We start from the raw sequence: 23,065 nt of genomic DNA on the forward strand, positions 1-23,065 counted from the left end.
TTTTGGGGCTATAATTCTTACAAGAATGGCCTTCAAATTCTTATCTGTCCTGTCAAAGTCATCGGATTGTTCCTCTATAGTGTGATTTCTAGTTTTGTATTTCAGATTTACTGTTAGCACCTTCAAAATTCTTAATTGTTAGAGCAGGAAGATGTCATGCTAAAAATAGGCATATTGCACTTATGCTGTGCCATCAGTATTAGAAATTGAGCTGGAGACAGGGTGGATAAAATTTAATAATTTAAAAGAAAAGAGATTTTTTTGTATTTAAATTGGGTTTTTGATTAAATGCTTTTTGAGGAAAATACCTATCTAAAGATTAGTTTTTAATTAAGATAAATTATAGCTCAAAGATATCTCATGGAATAGAGATTATAAATTCTAATTCTATAGTATGAGACAACATATTCATGTAATGCTTAAGAAAAGTTTTTTCGTAAGTGCCTTCCAATAGTTCATGGATTAGGGACCCAATCTTTTGGGTTTCCACAGGCTTCTGTGGATTATTTAGGTTAATTTTTCTATGTACCCAATGGGACTTAGTGCTCAGTCTAGAAAAGGGGTCGGCAGCCTTTCGGAAGTGCTGTGCCGAGCCTTCGTTTATTCACTCTAATTTAAGATTTTGTGTGCTAGTAATACATTTTAACGTTTTTAGAAGGTCTCTTTCTATAAGTCTGTAATATATAACTAAACTATTGTTGTATGTAAAATAAATAAGGTTTTTAAAATGTTTAAGAAGCGTCATTTAAAATTAAATTAAAATGCCGAGCCCCACCAGACTGGTGGCCAGGACCCAGGCAGTGTGAGTGCCACTGAAAATCAGCTCGTGTGCCGCTTTTGGCATGCGTGCAATAGATTGCCTAGCCCTGGTCTAGAAGATACCATTGGAGATGCTTGCTTTTACAGTTCTCAAACTGTGAATTTGTGTTTCCAAAGGTAACATGCTTGTTAACAGCACAAATGTTGTTAAATAAATAATATAGAGAGGTGAGAAATACCAGACCTCAACTCTATTGTCCCTCTGCAAATTTGTGTACACAGAGTCAATCCCTTACCTCTCTAAAAGTGCAAAGTTTCAAAAAGTTGAATGAATAGAAGATTGTTGGGAGTGGACTAGATATGGACAAGGAGAAGAAATCTGGAGACAAATGTAAGAAGCGAGGGACATATGCTTGTTTTGTTAAAATATTATGTTTGCTATTGAAGAAAAAAATCCAAAATACTTTAATGTTGTTGTTTTTAGTTAAATAAAACAATTTAAATGTCTGTTTAGTGATGTTCTCCTAATACAGCATGGCAAGTAAATTCTCCAAATATTAATGATCACCTCCCAATGACTTCATAAATATCTGCTTTAATTACCTCTGGTAAATGAAGTAACCAAACAATCATTCATTTTCTGATATAGCTGTAAAACTATCCTGAAAAGTTTTTTCAAAATAAATCACTATTTAAAAATGTGTAGTATGTACCTTCTAAAAATGAAATCTACATCTATCTGAGTTGTGAAAAATATGTATTAAAGTTACAACAACCAACAAGAATGCACTTTTATGTAGAAAACCATGATTAAATAGTCTTCCCGACTAGTGATTTAAATCAAATCCACCCTGGCTAGAGATGGATCCTGTGGATGTAGATTTTAACAGTATATACAAATTCTGATTTTTATGATATTTATAGTGTACTATGATAAGCACTTTAGGAATAAACTAAAAGATACATGTTTTGTTTTAGTTACTTTCTGATGCAACAGCTGATACAAATTCTGATTTGAAATTAGTGGCCTGACTTTTCAGAAATGACACCCACAAATTACAGTGAAATCAATTGGAGCTTCAGATGCTTAGAGTATTTGGAAAATCATGCTGTAAAAGCATAGCATGATATAATCAGAACTCTGTGCAGTGGTTATACTGAAATTATGGGCTAGACCTTGATTTATGCAACATGTCAGCATTAATTGTTACAGCAAGTGGTAGCATGGTGCAAAGGAGGAAAACCACTCGGCCTTCCCTTTATTTTATGTAGTCTCTGAATCTTATTTGTCAGCACTGTATTTTACAATATATTGGAGTCGAATGGCTTAGCTAGGAATAATCAGGTCTAGATTTCGCTGTGTGAGGGAGGAGGGTTTGCTGTCTGCAAGGGTGCCTCAGATTGGGCCATTGGGATGGTTCAGAGCTTTTTCACCCACATTTTCTTTTAATTTTTTTCTTTAATCCAGTAAATAGTAATTTACTCTCCTGGCAATTAATAATGCCATGTTTAGGAAACAGGAATCATGCTCACTAAACTTTACCAAATTTTAAGTCTCATTGTGCTTTCATTTCTGGAAACATAACTTATTTTCAAATAAACCTCTCTCCCATTAATTGGTTGTAAGAACAGCAGCCGGCCACGTACCAAAAGTCCTCCACTTGGCTGTTCAATACATATAAACAATTTGATGTATATGAGAGTGGACAAGGAGGTGAAACATGAAATTCTGACCCCATCAAAAACAGTGGTGTTTGGGTGAAATCCTGGCATACTGAAGTCTACAACTAAAGTGAGTAACTGAAGAGGCTGCTAATTTCAGATGTTGTTTTTCTGGGTATAGAAGCCTTCTTAGTAGGGGAACCAACATAAGAAGCATTTTTCGAGATTTCCACTTCTTGTTCTGATTGTACATTCTGTTGAAGTGGAAAATTTGTGTTAGAAATTTTAGAAATCCTACATCATAGCTGTTTCTGTTGGCATGGCTAACTATAAATTTTTAGGTAAGTGGGGTTCTTTAAACTAAATTTAATCTGAAGAAGTTCTGTTATTTATATAATCAGTTCAAGTATTGAATGAATAATAACTGGAAATTATTTATAGACTGGAAACATTATCATTAACACTCAAAAATTGGCTTGATTGGTGTCAGTAGAGCAAGCCAGGACACACATGAGTTTTCTACGTCCTAGTGTCTTCTAGGAACCTTCTTTTTGATGGAAAGGAGAGGAGCAATGCATCCTTGTACTGCATGTATTTCTGTCTGATGGATTACAGGCTGGGTCCTACGATAGCACTTAAATTTTGGTATCGTTTCCCACTACTCCAACCCCAAGATTCTCTTCACCATGTCCTACAGAAAGGAATTTTAAATGTATTCATTGTCTCTTGTAGTGTTTTTAAAAAGTAAGGCTGAATACCTTGTGTGTGCACGTTACTGTGTGAAACCTCTTTGGGGTCTTTTATCTCCTATTTGGAAATGATACAGCAATTGCAGAGTGATTAAACTGTTAACAGTGCTTACTGACATCATCTTTCCGAGAACACTAGCATCTGTATGAGTGATTTACTATAACAAGATCTTAAGTTTTTCCTGTTGGCAAATGACATGTAATATTTACAAAGATCTTGGTTTCTGTCCAGTAGAAATATTTGAGATAAAACAAAGCAGTACAGGAAAGGAAAACCTATTAACGTTTTCATTTCCAGGCAATATAATGTAAGGAGATATATTTTGCTTAAAACATACATAGTATCTCTTTGAATCTCTCTAATTTACATGTGTGCTAGCCTCCATATAGAGGTATGCAATTTAAAAAAAAAAAAAAAAAGCCTACCTACAGCTCCAGGTCCTTTTTGCCATATACTAGAAATACTAATGCAAACATAGTTAAACCAGTAACTTTGCCAAAGCCAAAAAAGAAAATAAACCAAAATTGTCCCAACCACCAGTGCATTTCTCTTCCCCAAGAGCTTGCAATGTGCTTTCAAGGGTCAGTGGATGTAGGCTGTTGCACAGAAGGAGAGGGGAGAAAAGCCCAATGCTTGGAGGTCCTTCATAAAATGTGTACCATTGGGTCCTTTCCCTCTTTCTCATTTTAAAAAAAGAATCCACCTGGAGGACATCAAAGTTACAAAATTAGGGTTCTGCATCAGTTCTGACTCTCTTCTTGTATATTTTGGAAAGGGAGTAGTCTCTCCAGAGTTATGATTTCAGTCAGCTTCCTTTGTACAGCCTTATACTTTGAAAATTGCCACATTAACTCTGAAGACAAAGGAGGATATTTCTAAAAATTTTGGGGGAAAAAAAATCAAATTGTTCTTGTTAAAAAGTTCACTTAAAAAATCACTGTGGTTTGAAATATTTTACTTCAGTTTTATTCTTTGCTTACCTCTAGCTCATTTTTTGAGTGGTTAAATCTCTTTGAAAACTTGTGCACTAGCTGTCTTAGAGAAATAGATTATACTTAGGCAAATTATTAAGGATTTGTTTTAGGTGGTTTTGGACTCAATCGTCCCTCATTGGTTTGAATGGGAGTCTCAGTCTACTGAGTGGGTAGCCCAGTTGGATGTTAGGGGTTTAATTCTCCAGTGCTTTGCACCAAGTGTAGTCATTTAAACTTGTGAATCATGAAATCGATTTAACAAATATAATGCAAAATAAATAAAATTCTCAACAATCCATGGATCAGAGTTAAGATAGTTGTGTTGTGGTGAGAGATGCATTTCCATATACTAAATAAATAAATATTTTAAAGATGTGGATAGTATAAAATTTACCTGTTCAAGTGCTTGAGTTTGCGATAATTACACTATGCAAGAGGAGAGAGTTAAGATGGTTGTGGGAACCTTGACTGTGAATCTCCTGATCCTTGATTAAAATTTCAGCCTTGTTAGTGCATTGACAATCTTTTTTTTCATTTTAAATTGTTTTCAAGAAGATATGTTGAATATTGATAATATGGGATCGGTGTGTGACGACAATATGGTTGTAGGCTAGTGATTTTCTTCAGCATTCTCACTTACTTGCTGAAGCATTAGGGAGGAAATTAGCACAAGGATGTCATCTGCCACTAGGTGATCAAACAATTTAAGTGTAAAAATCTATTAATGCGATGTTAAGAATATATGCTCCAGGTTCCAATTTTAACTTTTCCTCAGTTGTGTTGCATTTCCTTTGTTTCACGATCGATTATTTATATAGGGCCTGATCTTGACAAGGTTCGCAATCTCAAAAATATCACTGAAGTAAACCTGGAGTTTTGGGTGCATACTGAGAGGATTGGGCCCACAAATAGTAAATTCTCACCTCTGTCACTGGCCTGCTGGGTGACCTTGGTCAAGTCACTTGATCTCTGTTTCAGTTTCCTCATGTGTTAATGTGCTACGGTCTTATATTTGCATTACATTTGTGATGATCTGTTAGGAGTCAGAAAATGCTAATTAAAATTGTGTTCATTTGAAGTGAGCAGAACTGTGCATGGGCATAGGGGCTGCAGCTCTGGCTGCAGAGTTGGGGCTTAAAATGGGAGTTCCATTTTAAATATATATACATCTAAACCCAGATTATCCAAAAATGACCTTTTGGCTTCTGATTTCTTCTGTTTCTATCAGAACTTCTGAATAATTATCCAAAATTCTGATTATACAGAGGATATGGATGTTTCCAAAGATATTTGGATAATGGGATTTTTTGAATGTGTATAAAATATTTTATATATAAATTTTTATTTGCAAGAGTTAAGAATAGCGATGTTAGTCATTCATAACTAAGCTAGGAGTGAATTTTGCATTTAGACCAAATGAATGCCAGTTATGCCTTGATATCACACCATGACATGATAAATTCTGGAAATATGTGAAATTAATTTATCACAGGAGTTTTGCTTCCATGTTTGTCATATGTCTTAATTTTAACTTTTTCTATTGTTAGATGACCATAGTCGTGTAAAACTGCAGAACACAGAGAATGATTATATCAATGCCAGTTTAGTAGTCATAGAAGAAGCCCAAAGAAACTATATTTTAACACAGGTAAGTAATAACCAGATATTAAATTGTTATGGGGGATGGAGAACATGGACATTATGGCATAGCACAGCCTTGCATGGGAATGAAGCCATCTTTGCTGCTCTCCTCAGTCAGTAAATGAAACACATAGCCAGTATATCTGATCTGATTACAAAGATGTTCTTCTAGTTTTTAAAAGATATATTTGCAGGGTAAGCATTATTTCATAGCAATCTATATATTAAAGTTTTCAAATGTTTCTAAAACAGATTTTTCTTTTCAACTAATATGAAAATATCCAAATAGTTACTTTATCTGTTGTTGTACTCTCTTCCTTTTGAACATGCTTCTTCTCCCTCTCCCTTTAAACAAAAACACATGCATGAATGGTACCAACATACACATTTGTAAGAATTGACAAAAAATCCAGAGGAGAGTCTTTGGTTTCTTTGTTAATCTCTTTTCCTTTATTATTTTGATCCTCAGTGTGCTATAGTTGTCTTTATGCAGGTCACGTACAGCTTTGTAGTAAGTGTTAACTTAAACTTTCCTAAGGCAGACTTTCCCTATTTCCATGAGGTAAAATATTGTATAACTTAAATGTATTAGATGCAGCAGTATCCCTGAATTAATGAGCACACTCAGGTTTACTCGAGTAGTAGTGGCGGAAAGCTTGAGATTTACTATTAGTTCCCAAATAATATACAACTTTCCTCCAATTTAACATACTCACACATTTGCCTTGTATCCTTAACATACTCACACATTTGCCTTGTATCCTTTGTAAGTATAACGCCAAGAAATTCATTATAATTTATATAGCTTGAAAAAATTGCCTAATACTTAGTAGCTGGAAGACTAAACCTGTTAAATAGGACGTTGGGGAAGTCTAACCAAGGAGGTCCAGAAGAAACATCTTGGTAAGAAATCTGAACTCTTAAAATCCCAGCTTCAAGGAAGGGGGAAGGTACTGGAGTTTAGTGGTTGGAGAGTTTCCTTTTTCATGTCAAGTTCTGGCTAATAGCCATAGATCAGTTTGAAGCTATAATTCCTTACTGAGAGAAGGGAGAATTTTTATTTTCCCTCACCCCTCCAGAGTAGCCTGGCTGTGGGAAGTCTCCACTGCTTTACATTCCCTTCCATCCTCCATTTTTGAGGTCCTCATCCGTGTACAATTTCAGGATCTGTTTCTGCTACTTCTCAGTTTTTCTAAGCCAGAGCATCATGAAACTGATGAGAAATCCATGGAATACTTGACAATTTCAGGGCACAAGAGGTTTCTGAACAGTAGCAATGAAACTGACCTAAGTCTCTTGTAAATTTCTTGCCCATGATGTTGCCAAACAGTAGCAATAGTAGAACTTTTGTACCTCTTGTGGCAGACTCAGGAAAACAATGGAGCATCAGTGCATATTCAGTTCATATTGGGAAGGCTTCTTGCAACAATAAAAAAATGTCTAGAAACTTAATCTTTTTCTAAATGGATGATTGAATTCTGCAGAAATAGCTTAGTCACTCTCACATACCGGGGGAAAGCTTTCTAGTCATGATTGTTGAGTGGATTTTTCAAGTCTTTATAATTTGAAATACTTATTTGCGTAATATGTAAATAAGCCTGAAAACAGCTTCTCCTTTTAAGTAAGATTGGCTTTAAAATACTTTTTTGTAATGTGTGTGGTTCTTTTTTAAACTAGCATCCAGCCAACATTTTGGATGGTATTTTGCCATATATGGAATCCTGGATTTTGTATATGAAGTGGGCTTTTAAACTACTGATCTAATGGAGCCATACATAGAGAGATGTCATTCACACAACGTGCATATAATGGGGGGGCGGGGGGAAAGCCTACCTGATATACAAAATCCAGGATAGCTATAAATAGGGCCCTGTGAAAAAATCACTGTTTCACAGAGGGCAGGGAAATGGTGAAAATGCCTCCAAACTGTGATCTTCTAAATATATAATTCTTTAAACAGGAAAATGTCTGCAAAAAAATCTTTAATACAAAAAATTACCTTGGCTGACTATTCTGCATGCATGCATACAGTACTGACTTCTATGCATATTTATTCTGTGCTTGAACTTGACTAAATTTACTTGTAGAATTCAATACTTTGCCATTTACACTGTCTTGAATTTGCTAGTTCAGGGTTTCTCAAACTTCATTGCACCGCAACCCCCTTCTGACCATAAAAATTACTACAAGACTCCAGGAAGAGAGACTGAAGTCCGAGCCCACACATCTTGGGGGGTGCTGTAGCTTGAGGACTTCAGCCCTGGATGGTGGGGCTTCAGCCCCAGGCTCCCACAAGTTTAACAGCAGCCCTGGCAACCCCATTAAAAGATGGTCAAGACCCACTTTGGGGTCCTGACCCACAGGTTGAGAACCACCGTGCTAGTTATAAAACTTAATGATGTTGAAATACTTGGATGTTCACAGCTGTTTAAGTAATCATGTTCCTGATTATGTAAGGTGATGGAATGCTGCAATAAAAAAGTGTTACATTTGAGAAACAGGTCTTCACCATTTAAAAAGCTATCAACAGAACTATTGGGATCCATCAGATTCTGCACCTGATAATGCCTGAAAGCATAATTCTCTCTGATACTGACATCCTATCCATAAAATGTACTTTTAACAGCTGTCACTGATGAGGAATATAGTGTATTTCTATTTATATAAATTAACTTTCTTTCTGAAGCTGTTCATAAATTGATCACTTATAATTATGAATCTGTCAGAATAGTTTGTTGTAGGCTAGCTAATGGGAATGCCTCACTGTTGCATTCCAGAAAACTCAATGTTTATATTCTGCATTTGTGTATAAGCTGTGTAATTGACTTAAGTTTCCTGTCTTACGCTGTTCTCTTTTTGAAGACAATTTTTCAGATATAATTGAATTATGATTCTTGTTTTGAGCACTAAGTGAATGTTTTCCCTCTTTCTTTCCTTACTCGCACAGGGTCCACTTCCTAATACTTGTTGTCATTTTTGGCTAATGGTATGGCAACAAAAGACCAGAGCTGTTGTCATGCTAAACAGAATTGTTGAAAAAGAGTCAGTAAGTAATGGCTATTTAATGCAACTTATACATAAACAACATACTTTTAATGCTATCAAACCACACTTAATTGGGATATTAAAGTTGTTTCTTAATTGTTAGGAATGTACTGTTATGAAGAGCTAATGCATTCGTTTTTGTTGTTGTTGGAAGCTTAAATAACAATATGGGAACACTAATCTTGCTGGCTGTTTTAGCACATTTGATTATTGTGACAATTGAGATACTATACGAATTCTACAAGCAGGACCAGAAATAACTTTAAAGTAGTTTGAGGGGATAAGTGAGAGCATTTACAGACTCTCCTCCAATTGTACCGGGCTAAGATAGCTCCACTACCTCATTTAATAAAGGTAAGAGGTGAAATTCATTTCAGTAAGAACAGTCTCCAGTAAGTACAGGTCTAGAAAGATGAAATAAAATTCCTGAGGCAGGGGGATGTAAAAGCGGAAGAACTAAGCTGGGAGTAGGAGTTAGGGCTTAGGTGGGTTCCAAGATGAGATGTAAAAGGTAGGAAACTTAGCTTAAGTTTAACTCCATTGAGATTTTTTTTTCTGACAGTAGCAATGTTTTGTTAATAGACCACTGTTGATAATGAAAGCCTGACTTCATGCTACCAGCCGAAATAAAACTAGTCTGTTTTCACTTACTTACAAGTCAGTGAGAATTTAGAGATTATGAATCACTTGAGAGAGAGCTTTTTTTGCCAGCTTGTGTGACTCATTAAATATCTAGATATTAGCAGTTGTTCTTAGCTATAAATGCAATAAAGTTCTGGTCATTCAAAAATTCTTGACTAGAAAAGTTTGATGGCCTAATGTACTATGCCTGGAGCTTTGGGATCGAGTTATGCAAGCAAAGGAAATGCAGAAGTCCCATTCACTTCTAAGCACAAACTCAGATAGGTGAGTAAGCACTAAAGGATTCTGATAAATCATGCATTAATTTAAAAACCTTGGGAATGATGCTGCACAATGGCAAGTGACGTGTAACCTCTATAAATGTAAAGTAATACATATTGTAAAAAAAACCCAAAAACTTCTTTTATGTGCTTGGTGGGCACTGAACTTGCAGAATGCTCTGAAGGGTGAAAAGTGTCATTGGACGAGCTCAGTAAAGGTGTCTGTCGATTGTAGAGATACTTAAAGCAAGTACAGTGTTTGGGTGCACGTCAAGATGTATCAGAATTCGGGAAAGGGCAAGAGAAGGGTAGTGAATATGGCTAGAGCGTTTAACACTACTTGCAAGTGATGAGAATGTAAAAACTAGGATTTTAACAGGACGGAACTGAGATTCATAATTATGAAGGACATAGTTATAAGCACATAAGTGTGTGTGCAATATACACTTAGAACCAGCTATGCAAGCCCCCAAATTTTACAAAGAATCTCAAACTGACAATAGAGCTACAATTTATAAAGAAAAACACTATTTTATGTAGTGTATAGTAATCCTGTGGAATTCACTGCTACCAGGGATCAAGACAATATTATGGATGGCTTTTTTTTTTTTTTAGTTTAGTTTATCCACTCCTTTTTAAAATTTTATCTCAGTCTGCATAGTCTAAGCATTATTCAGAGCTTCCTTCAGAGCATAGACTCATGATAGGGGTCAGAGAGGAATCTTTTCTATCCCTCTCCCCCATGCAAAATCTTGTCCAATTGTGGCTCTTTCTTTTCCTTTTGAGGAATTAAGTAGTAGTAGCTATTGACTAGCATACTGAAATAGGTAGACCAGCGGCTTGCCCTAAAATAGCAAAGCCTATGAACTGGGGAACTTGGTGTAGTCATTTACATCTGTACTAAGTGAATGTAAAATGCTACTAAATATAAATTTTATATTTTGTTTGCACTGATGTAAATCACAGTGGGAAGTGCTCAGTAGTGGAGAATTGAGCCCTAAATACTCTAATTTAATAGTGCTTCAGTTCTTTGGAAACATGTCCACAAGTTAGCATTAATACTTTTTTTTTTTCTTCAATGTATATTATTTGTGAAAATTATCTTAAACTCTGTGTTAAATTCAGCTATACATGTGGCTAATAAATGGATGCTGTATATCCTTGAAAAGACAGTTTTAGTTAAATGGTAACGATCATTAAGCTAAAATATGTTATCTCCTTATTCAGGATGAAGAGAAAAGCTGTCATAATGCATCTGTATCCCCCATCCCATGTAGAATCTGTGATCCCGCATAGCTTATTTTTTGTCACTTGTCTCAGTGGGCAAATATTTACTTTCTTTTTTTAACTTAGGTAAAATGTGCACAGTACTGGCCAACAGAAGAGGAGGAAGTCATGATGTTCGAGGAAACGGGATTTTGTGTGAGGCTAGTATCAGAGGATATAAAATCCTATTATACAGTTCACCTACTACAATTAGAAAACATCAATGTAAGCATTTTTCTCCATACATGTGTACATCATATTCATAGGATTAAATATATAATAAGTATTGTTTGAAATATGTGTAGGAAACTACCATTTCATGCTTAGACTAATTTTTGCATAAAAGGTTCTAACATTTATTTTGCTTTTAATATGTGCAAAAGACACAATCATACAAGTGTATGAATTAGTATGTGTGTGTAAATTAATAGGCCACTATTCTAAGTGCTGAAATCTTGAATCTTTTTAATTTCTCTAAATTGGAAATCAAAGTATCCCAACACCATGTTTAATTTTAATTGGCAATGGCAGAGTAGTGGGGTTTTTAAGATTATAATGGTAACATAGTTTGGTCAGTGGCATTGTGGGAGAGAAGCTGGCAGTATAGTCTATTTCTTCAATGTCTTCGTTCTGCAAAACGTTTGCTTTTTTGGATATTGTTAATTGAATCTATAATGCCATTAAAGAAGCTTTGACACAAGATATTTAGAAAGAAAGTGAATTTGAAACCTCCTCCATGAGCTTCTTCACATCAACATTCTACAACTGGTCATAAAAGTGAGACAAGGTAGAACTTTACACAGCTGTGTCCTTGTGACTTGGGTTCTCCCCACTCAGCTGTTCCCTTTTGGTTTTTTTCATATTAGTGGGAGAGGTGAAGAAGGGAGGAATGGTGCCTAAAGGGCTGGGGTTGAGGAGATGAAGCCCGCCACTGCTTTTGTCAACTTGAGGCAGCAGTCTTCCCAAATACTACACAGTTGTTTTGGGGCTTTTGTCTTTAGGGGCCTGGAATAGACAGTCCCCATCTCCCTCTCTTCCCACTCCCAAGAGTTACTCCAGTTCTAATGCTTGCAGTAACTCCCATGAAGTATTTGGACTTTAGCTGATATTGGCCTAAGGTTCAGATAGCGTGGAGTGCAGAAGTTATCAATTGCAGAAGCTCTCCTATACCCCCAGTTTGCTTCTCACTTCACTGTTGCTCATCATTTAAGGCTTTGGGTTTTTTAGTCCTCTGAAGCAGGCCCGTATGTGCTCTAGATAGAGCCTTATATGTGAAGTTGGCTCATTTCAGAAGAGTGGAATAAGGTAATAAGTGACTGTGTTATTTAAATGCACTGGTCCTCTTATAAGCCTCTAGTGTATAAAATAACATTTTAACAGAAATCATGTGAAGGTTTTACAAAACAGTACTTAATAATTCACAAAAGAATTACATCTAACTGTTGAAATTATTACTTTCCCTCTCTTAGCATCAAGCTTTTACATAGTGGCTCCTAACCATTTATTGTATTTGATTCTACTTGTGATAAGTGGATAAGTGTGCTATAAAATTCTCAAGAATTCAGTATTCCTGTTTAGTCCTAAATGCGTGACGCTCACCTGCATCTTTTGCTGCTTATTCTAAATTTTATGCAGTTAGTTGATTAATAACATACCAAATACATTAATTGAGAAAGGTGTAAACTTTAGAGCTGGAGCAAAAGAAGATCAAGAATACAACTTTATCTGAAGAGCTAATACACCCTGACGTTTCCATAAGATCTGGGAAAACTAGGATTACTGAATTTGTAAAATCCTTTCAGACTCTTCAACAGTACATTGTTTATGGTACAACAGCAAATCTCTGCACGGTATCACCAAAATATGAGTGAAGAATTCTAAAAGAGGGATATTTTACAGCAGGGGTCCCCAACGCGGTGCCCGCGGGTGCGATGGTGCCCGTGGGGGCATCTAAATGCGCCCACGTCCTGGCCGGTGGTGGAGCATCCGCCGAAATGCCGCCGAATTTCTGCGGCGTTTCGGCGGCACCACCTCTCAATGACGCCTTTTGTCAGTGGCAAGTGGCGTCATCGAGAGGCGTCGCCGCAGAAATTCGGCAGCATTTCGGCAGATGCTCCACCGCTGCCATGGTCCTTCTTCGTCTGGCGCCCACCAGATGAAAATGTTGGGGACCACTGTTTTACAGGGTTACTGAAAAAATTAAAACTTCTGGATATACTTGTTTTTTCAGTGGAAAAGTGATTATCAGAAATGCATTTATCTACAAAGTAGTATAAGACATAGTATTTGACACCTTAATTGGTTTCTGTTCTGTTTCATGCAAATGTTTATACTTGCCTTTGTGGTCAGTGTCATAGAGTATATGATTTTTGGAGAAGGGGAAGAGTGTTTGGAAAGATCCCAATGAAGAGTTAAATAAAATTAATGCACCATGTATTGCAGATAATGTTACACAATTTCCTCATTTTTTGCTTAACACATGCTCCTTTTCAGAATATGCAAATCTGATTCTTCCTTTTCACAAGGACTTCACTAGTGTGTCCTCCATTTCCCTCGCCCATTTTTCTTGATTTATAGATAAGGCTCCATGTTTGTCAGGGAGGTCATGGACTTCTGCAGCAGCTGGTGTGACTTACCCCGGGGCTGCCTGAGCAGCTGGCCTGGGACAGTGGCATTTGGAGCAGCTCTGCAGCCAGCCACTCGCATGGCCCCACAGCCAGCTGCACCGACTGCCATTCTGGCGGCCCCGGGCAGCAGCCGATGCGGCTGGCCCCAGGGACCCCGCCTGAGCAGCAGTCCTGGGGGTGGCAGGAGCAGCCACATTTCAGGGGCTCTTGGCAGTGATCCCAGGGTGGCCAGAGCAGCAGCTGATCCCAGGAGCGCCCCCCCACCCCCCCGCAGCCAGAGCAGTCACTGGCCACCCGGGGCTTCCCTTCTCTCCCCCCATCCCCACCCAGGGCCGGCGCGGTCGCAGGCGTCCTTCTCTCCCCCCACCCCCAGCTGGTGCCACAGGCCCTCAGGCCTCTTCCCCCCGGCCCCCAAGCTGGTGCCATGCATCCGTTTCTTCGCTGCTCCCAATTCAGTCAGGGGTATTTACAGTATACGTCATGGACAGGTCACAGGACATGGTGTTTTTTGCCAGGGACCTGTCCGTGACTTTACTAAAAATACCCGTGATTAAATCTTAGTCTTAATTCTAGGTAGTGCTAGTACTACCATCTCTACTAAAGTTGACTGATGCATTCCATTATAAGATCCTGTTTCCAGTTGCTTATAACTTAGCCAAAACTTAACTGTCTGAGCTGAAATTTTCCACACTGGGTGTTGTCTGCCTCAGGCTGAATTGTTTTGAAAGTGTTAGCAAAAACAGTTCAGCTGTTTCCAAGAATTAAATTAAATTAGGGGGAAATGTTCATAAATGTTTCATTGAGAAGCTCTAGCACCTCCATACTTCGAAGAAAAGGTTTCAAACGTTGTGGGGTGGCATTTGTGTCACAGATGTTGATCCTTCATTGATCCTGTGAAAAGCCACCCAAATTTGGCCAAGTTACAAGTCTTTGAGAAATTTGTTTGCACGTGCAAAGCAGAGATGTGTTAGAGCACTTTCAGAAGTGGTGTGACGAGTCTTCATTTTTTCACTCTAATTTAAGGTTTCGCGTGCCAGTAATGTATTTTAATGTTTTTAGAAAGTCTCTTTCTATAAGTCTATAATATATAACTAAACTATTGTTGTATGTAAAGTAAACATGTTTTTTAAAATGTTTAAGAAGCTTCATTTAAAATTAAATTAAAATGCAGAACCCCCTGGACCGGTGGCCAGGACCCGGGCAGTGTGAGTGCCACTGAAAATCAGCTCGCGTGCCGCCTTCGGCACACGTGCCATAGGTTGTCTACCCCTGTGTTAGAGTTTGACAGCTAAGAGTCCATCTGCACTGAATATGCTCTTGCAACTGTTCTTCCTGGCTGCTGTAGACAGTTATGACACTGGGCAGAAGAACTGAGAGCAGGAAGACTCTCCTATGCTCTCCCTACTTGCACCCAGGCAGTGTGGAAAATGATGCAGCCTGACTCAAGTGCAGAGGGTACAAATGCTGAGGATGATTTTTTCAAAATGCAAAAATGAGACACATGCAGGAACCCTGTCTCTCTGTGGCCCCACCCCTGCTCCTGTTCCCCCTGAGGCCTGGCCAAGCCAGAAGCCAGAGCTGGGCCAGTGGTGAGAGCTGCCCAAGGAGCCTGGGCTGTTCTGGGGATCTCCAAACCCTCCACCTGCCCTGGGCCACGGGCCTGAGGTGCCCAAGAGCAGCCCGAGGTGCCCAAGAGCAGCCCATGGCCCCACACATCCCCAGGCACGCTGCCCAGGGCAGTTGGAGGGTCAGGCTCCCCACAGTGGCCTGGGCTCTGTGGGCCGCTCTTACTACTGCCCTGCTTTGGCTTCTGGCCTGGCCAGGGGGAGGGTCTTGGGCGGGGAGAGGGGGCAGAGGAGGAGGAGCAGGGGGCAGAGCCTCATGGTGGCCGGGGGGGAGAAGTGGGGGCTGAGGCCCATCTCAGCCCCCACACCAGGAAGAGGCTGATGCTGGGAATCTGGGACAAATCCTGTCCTGGAGTCATTCAGCCTGGGACCAGGACTCAAAATGTACATTTTGGGATTGTCACCCTAGATCAATGGTTTTCAAATTGCAGGTCGCAACTCAGTATTGGGTCACGGAATGCAAGGCACTGGGTCACGGCGGCTCTGGTCAGCACCGCCAATCAGGCTGTTAAAAGTCCCATCGGCAGTGCTTCCCAGCTCTGACGGCAGCGTCGCTGCCAGCAGCAGTGCAGGAGTAAGGGTAGCAGTACTGCAGCCTCCCCTACAATAACCTTGCAACCCACTCGCCCCTCCCCTCCCACACACCCCCACAACTCCTTTTTGGGTCAGGACCCCTACAACTACAACACCATGAAATTTCAAATTTAAATAGCTGAAAACATGAAATTTATGATTTTTTTTTTTAAATTCCTATGACTGAAATTCACCAAAATGGATTGTGAATTTGGCAGAGCCCTAGGTATAAGGCCCAGAGCATGGTATCCACTGGTAGGGAGATAAGGCTAGATCCCTGGTGGCTAGATTTATGGAGCCATAAAAGCAGCCCTTTTTATTTAGTATTCTTTAAGCAGTATAAGGAAAAGAGTACATGTCTTCAAAGCAGTCCATGAGTGTGATGTTACCTGTTAGAGATGGAATTTCTACAATACTGTTGGTGGGGGAGGGGAATTGACATGGCATATTAACCATCGGTTGCTTAAAAATATATTTTACTGGTATACTGATGTCCTGTAGCACTCTTTCAAGAAAGCATCTGAGGAATGAGTATTTACAAGTAACTTGGGACTTAAGAGAAGGTCTTTGTTTTGATGCACTTATCTTTGTGGAATTTTTCTCTGTAGTTTCTTGGTCTCTTCTCTGCAGTTTCTTTCCTCTTGGTAAAGCTAGGAAGGCTTTTCACTGAAATGCTATTTTAACAAAGAGTTTGAAAAAAAAGGTAACATGATTACTCTCTCCACCTCAAATAGAGACTTAAAAAATATTTAAACCCCAAAGGAAACTTCTTTAAACCCTTCTGTACTATTGTGTATGTTATAGAATCATAGGACTGAAATGGAACTTGAGAAGTCATCTAGTCCAGTCCCCTGCCTCATGGCAGGACTAAGTTGTTAAACAGGTGTTTGTCTAACCTGCTCTTAAATCTCCAATGATGGAGATTCCACAACCTCCCTAGACAATTTATTCCAGTGCTTAACCACCCTGACAGGTAAGAAGTTTTTCCTAATGTCCAACCTAAACCTCCCTTGCTGCCATTTAAGCCCATTGCTTCTTGTCCTGTCCTCGGAGGGTAAGAAGAACACTTCTTCTCTCTCCTCCTTCTAACAGCCTTTTACGTACTTGAAAACTGTTATCATGTCCTGCCTCGGTCTTCTCTTTTCCAGACTAAACACATCCATTTTTTTCAATCTTCCCTCATAGGTCATTTTTCTAGACCTTGAATCATTTTTGTTGCTCTTCTGTGGATTTTCTCCAGTATGTCCACATCCTTCCTGAAATGTGGTGCCCAGAACTGTACACAATACTCCAGTTGAAGCCTAATCAGTGCAGAGTAGAGCAGAAGAAGACCTCTCGTGTATTGCTTACAACACTCCTGCTAATACATCCCAGAATGGTGTTCGCTGTTGCAAAAAAAGCGTTACAGTGTTGACTCGTATTTAGCTTGTAGTCCACTGTGACCCCAAGATCCCTTTCCGCAGTACTCCTTTCTAGGCACTCATTTCCCATTTTGTATGTGTGCAACCGATTGTTCCTTCCTAAGTGGAGTACTTTGCATTTGTCCTTATTGAATTTCATCCTATTTACTTCAGACCATTTCTCCAGTTTGTCCAGATCATTTTGAGTTTTAATCTTATCCTCCAAAGCACTTGCAACCCCTCCCAGCTTGGTAGCACGTCCTCAAACTTCATAAGTATACTCTCTATGCCATTATCTAAATCACTGATGAAGATATTGAACAGAACCGGACCCAGAACTGATCCCTGCGGGACCTCATTCATTATGTCCTTCCAGTGTGACTGAACTGCTGATAACTAGTCTCTGGGAATGGTTTTCCAACCAGTTTTGCACCCACCTTATAATAGCTCTATCTATATAGGTTGCATTTCCTTAGTTTATTTGTTAGAAGGGCATGTGAGACAGTATCAAAAGCCTTACTAAAGTCAAGATACAGGATGTCTGCTGCTTCCTCCCTATCCACAAGGCTTGTTACCCTGTCAGAGAAGGCTATCAGTTTGGTTTGACATAATTTGCTCTTGACAAATCCATGCTGACTGTTACTTATCACCTTATTATCTTCTAGATAGTTGCAAATTGATTGCTTATTCATTTGCTCCATTATCTTTCAGGGTTAAGAAGTTAAGCTGACTGGTCTGGGTTGTCCTTATTTCCCTTTTTGCCCTATTTGCCCTTTTCCAGTCCCCTGGAATTTCTCCCGTCTTCCATGACTTTCCAAAGATAATCGCTAATAGCCCAGATATCTCCTCAGTTAGCTCCTTGAATATTCATCAGGCCTGGTGACTTACAGACATCTAATTTGTCTAAGTCATTTTTAACTTGTTCTTTCTCTATTTTAGTCTCTTTTGATCCTATCTCATTTTCACTGGTATTCACTATGTTAGATTTCCAATCACCACCAACCTTCTTGGTGAAAACCGAAACAAAGTCATTAAGCACCTCTGCTATTTCCACGTTTTCTGTCCCCCCTTGTCCCCGCCTGAGTAATGGGCCTATCTGTCTTTGGTCTTCCTCTTGTTTCTAATGTATTTGTAGAATGTTTTCTTGTTACCCTTTATGTCTCTAGCTAGTTTGATCTCGTTTTGTGCCTTGGCCTTTCTGATTTTGTCCCTACAAACTTGTGTTATTTGTTTATATTCATCCTTTGTAATTTGACCTAGTTTCCACTTTTTGTAGGCCTCTTTTTTTTTTTTTTTTTAGATCATTGAAGATCTCCTGGTTAAGCCAGGTTGGTCTCTTGCCATACTTCCTATTTTTCCTACGCAGTGGGATAATTTGCTCTTGTGCCCTTAATGTCTTTGAAAAATTGCCAACTGTCTTCAATTGTTTTTCCCCTTAGACTTGCTTCCCATGGGATCTTACCTACCAACTCCCTGAGTTTGCTGAAGTCTGCCTTCTTGAAATCCATTCTTTATTTTGCTGTCCTCCCTCCTACCATTCCTTAGAATCATGAGGACGAACTGAAGAGATGAGTTTAAACCTTGTGTGTAAATATATTGGCTGGCTGATTGCATGGTTTTGTTTGTTTGTTTGTTTGTTTGTAGATGTACCTCTTAATCACATAGAAAATTTACAGGACTGGCAGTATTTTTGTGCAGTCATCCGTTGACGCTGATGAGGAATCTTAAACTCTCTGCAGATTAGAAACTGGATTATAAAACATGATGTTTTCCTTGACTAGACCTCTGCCCTGCCATATATAGTAATGTATAACACAAGATGATTGTGAACAGGTTAGGTGAGAACAAGTGTGCAACTTACATAGTCTTGAGAAGTTTGGGGTTGCAAAGTGATGAGGACTGTATTTGAGCTAGTTTTGCCTTGCATGAAACTGTTGTGACAAAGAGGTCATTCAACAAGTTGTACAGTCAAGCTATCTAGAGGAAGTGTTTAAAGACTGAGCCAGAGTCAAAAGGATCCTGGATCACTTATCAATCTAAGGAGAATTTTTGGATGAACCATAAATCCACTTTATCTTTGGGGATTTTGGAGGATAGCTCAGCACAATCTATACAACCCCAGAATAGAAACTGGAGCATTAATGTTGCTCTGATGCACTGTTAAAATCATATAAAGATTAAGAGCTGGGCCAAGAGGAAGCGTAGTAACTCACCCAGATTTTGGCGGCACACACAGAAGCAAATAACAATAGCCAGGGCATAGCCTCAATTGATAAGCTGTTACCTGAAGCTAAAGGATATACCTTGATTCTAGGAAAGAGGTTGGTAGGAATGAAAAGACTAGAAGACAACAACTAGGTCTCACAGCTGATGTGGAATGCTACACCAGCATACTAATAAGAGCAAATACTTAAACTCATAATTTTAAAGGTAACACATTTTAAAAATGCATTCTCTTTTCTCCAAGTACCCAATGGTTACCCTCAAATGTTTTCCTTGGTAGCTAAAACAATTTGTAATTGTGAAATGGAAATGTGCAAATGTCTTGTTTTGAGTGACTCTTTTGTCAATTTGGGGTGTGTGTGTGTGTATGTATGTATAATATAAAAAAGTAAGAAATTAACAGGAAAACCAATTGCTTTGCTTCTCCTTGGACATTGTGTAAATACAAAATATTGGGGATAATTCACTGGTAAAAGTGCTTGCTTTAAAAAAAATAAGTAAAACTAGTATTAAGCCTTTGCCTTAGACAAATATTGATAAAGAAAATCTCACTATATTCCTACAAAAGGAAAACCTGTTTCAGGTTTCAAAAATGTAGTCCTATGTGGCAGATATTTACTCAATGCAAACTTTGATGGTTTGCCTCAAAAAGGGCTGCTTGTGAAAGAATCTAAGTCCTCTAACCTGCAGTTTTGTTGCTCACCGGTGATTTAAGTGGGGGTATTGGATTATAGTTCTGCTCTGAAAAGTGGCAGTATAAAAATGGCACCTTAATCAGTGGATATACTCGGTGTGTGTTGAAAATCAAATCTGTTTGAACAAAGACTAATTTTTACTACTCTATATTCCTTTTGGTACAGCAAAGCCAATACAAGTTCGGGAGAAGGAGCTGAAGCTTGTATTGGCTTTGCTGTACCGATAGGAATTTTCTATTTATTCTAACTTGTGCATCAAGAGAATATATGTGAATGTATAAATTGTTTAGTAACAAACTACAAAGAATCAGATTCTGTTGTCCCCTTCAATGTGTATTACAGGATGGTTGAGTTGCACTTCTATAGTACTTGGCATGCTCAATGTACACTTTCTTCTGCAGAACTTTGAGGGTGCTCAGAACCTTGCAGCATTGGGCCCTAAATGAGGGGAAAAGCAAAAGCTGTAACTGTAGAAGAACTTGTTTCCAGAACAAATGTTGATGCGACACAATAAACATGAACTGAATAATGCTGTTTCAAGTCACTTCGAGTAATCTGCACTTCATAAAAACTTGCAATGGACTGACCAGGAGAGGATCTCTCTAGTGTCCTGCAAAATGGAAACTATTTTGTCATTGACCTAAAGAAAAATACTTCAGCTTTAATGGAATCTTATTAAATCTTTTTAACTATTCACTTTATGTATAGAGCTCTAGCTATCGTTGTAAGAAAACAGAGAAATAAGATGGTAACATTGGGGAAGTTTAGAGAAAAGTATTGGAAAAACTGATGCCTGGTACTGAGATTGAGGTGGTTTAGTTATGGATATTTAGGATTTTGGAATCTCAAGAAATTGTAGCTTGAACAGCTGGGTCTTAGTGAGTCTAGTGGACATGTAGTCAAAACTGGTTCCTGAAGCTCTCTGGGGTTAATGCAGTTGGGAGGTGTTGGCATAGAGCTCTTCCAAGGAAGGAGGAAAACTTTGCATAATCCCAATAGCCTTTCCATCCACTTATATATGGAACAAGGTTGACTGTTTCCACCAGAAGTGATGTCTAGGGTTTTCTGACATATGGGCCTCTTTAAGCCCTGCCTACAGTAGGACTTTCCCATAAACTTTCCCACTGTTGCTACCCTCAGTGGCAGTGCTAGTGTGGACAAGGTTCCAGCAGCTACTGGCAATTTAAACACAGTGTTGCCCACCCCTGCTCAGAGCAGGGATAAACAACATGCAGCTTCAAATGTTGGCAGTCTGCTGGAGCCAGCCCCGTCCACACTGGTGCTCTCACTGTTGGCATCAGTTGAGCTGCACTAGTAGTAATTAGAGGGAAATTTTAGGGGGAAAGTACTAATGTTAATGTTAAGGTGGGGAATGGGATCCAAGTAGATATCTTAGTATGGCTTTTAAAATGAAAAAACAAAATATAACTAAGGTGTCGGTCACAAATAACGACCTGGTGCTTGAAGAAGTGTTATAGTGCCAATTTTTTGTTGGGAACAGTCTAAGGGTGCAAATTTTAAGCAAGCAGTTTGTGTCAACCTGACTAAGAGGTTGAAAATATTGAGTATCTCTTGGCCTAGGCTGATGGGCGAGTCTTAAAAAAATAATTATCCAAAAGCAGAAGTACCCTTTTTGTTCATATTTTTTTTGTAATATTTTTCATTTTTAGAGTGGTGAGTCCAGGATGATATCTCATTATCATTATACTACGTGGCCAGATTTTGGAGTCCCTGAGTCCCCAGCTTCATTCCTCAACTTCTTGTTTAAAGTCAGAGAATCTGGTTCGCTGAGTCCTGAACATGGACCTGCCGTAATTCACTGTAGTGCAGGGATAGGACGCTCTGGCACATTTTCATTAGTAGACACCTGTCTTGTCCTGGTAAGTGTTTCTGTGGTGGCTTTTGTGCTTTTTGATGAGAATTCCTTAAAAATCAGATATCTGTAAATAAGCCACACATTTGTGAAGGTAAATGAAGACCCTGTGGAAGCTACTTCGTTTCTCTAACACTTATTCTGATGGCTTAAATAAATGTTTGAAAATTTATATTTTTCCACAAATGTGGGATGAGTAGAAGTTCTTCAAAATATAGACCTGTTTTCAAACTGGTGATCTTAATGTGTCTTAGTCTTTATAGACCTTATTTTCAGAGATTTGTAACTTTGCCGTTAGCTCTTCACTGTTACCTGAAACTTGTTTGATCAAAGTCTGTCTAGAAGTGGAATTTGCTTTCTAATTTTACAAAACTTGAAGGAAACAGCAGTATAGATAGAAAAATGGTGCAACAGAATGAAGCTTGTTGAGTTTTTTGGTTCTTCTAGTATTCCTGTAACTTCAGATTTAATTTAATTTTTTATTTTTTTTAAGTGTTTATGCCACTATAGCTATTGCAAAACATTGTCTATCAGATTAGTGTTCCTGATTCTTTTTTGGGAAAATTACTTTTAATAGGACATAATCATTAGTTCAATTACTGGACATATAGCAAGTAATACATACTGCACTGTTTTTCAAAGTATGTTTATAATGGTATTAGCCGGTCTGTTTTATGCCCCAAATTTGCAAATTTCCACTCATTCTTCTGCCCACATTAGCCCATCATCCTATTGACTGTCTGTATCTTTTCAACTAAGTACCAAATTATTGCACTCTGAACTACTATGCCCCAATCCTGCAACTTAAACACATTCATGAGTAAAGTTAGGCACATGGAAGTGTATTAAGACTCAGGGCTTTAATTATTTCTAGCATATTGGCGTTTAGTTGAAATCACAACCTCCAGTTGTATTTTAACTTATCTTTTTGTGTTATATAAAAGTATCAGAGGGGTAGCCGTGTTAGTCTGGATCTGTAAAAGCAGCAGAGAGTCCTGTGGCACCTTATAGACTAGCAGACGTTTTGGAGCATGAGCTTTCGTGGGTGAA

At 38.6% G+C, this 23,065-nt stretch overlaps 1 protein-coding gene across 2 annotated transcripts in view; it reads left to right on the forward strand.

Annotated features, from left to right (window-relative positions):
- PTPN2 (protein tyrosine phosphatase non-receptor type 2) overlaps positions 1-23,065 on the forward strand; it is a 58,324-nt gene that overhangs the window by 20,746 nt on the left and 14,513 nt on the right. For both annotated transcript variants that reach the window (XM_039523231.1, XM_039523232.1), the window contains exons 3-6: positions 5,693-5,793; positions 8,734-8,832; positions 11,087-11,224; positions 21,813-22,022. In XM_039523231.1, the coding sequence (XP_039379165.1) occupies positions 5,693-5,793; positions 8,734-8,832; positions 11,087-11,224; positions 21,813-22,022 (548 nt within the window). The remainder of the gene's footprint in view (positions 1-5,692; positions 5,794-8,733; positions 8,833-11,086; positions 11,225-21,812; positions 22,023-23,065) is intronic.

This window comes from Mauremys reevesii, linkage group 2 (genome assembly GCF_016161935.1).
Source record: "Mauremys reevesii isolate NIE-2019 linkage group 2, ASM1616193v1, whole genome shotgun sequence".
In the NCBI taxonomy this organism is placed as follows: Eukaryota; Metazoa; Chordata; order Testudines; family Geoemydidae; genus Mauremys; species Mauremys reevesii.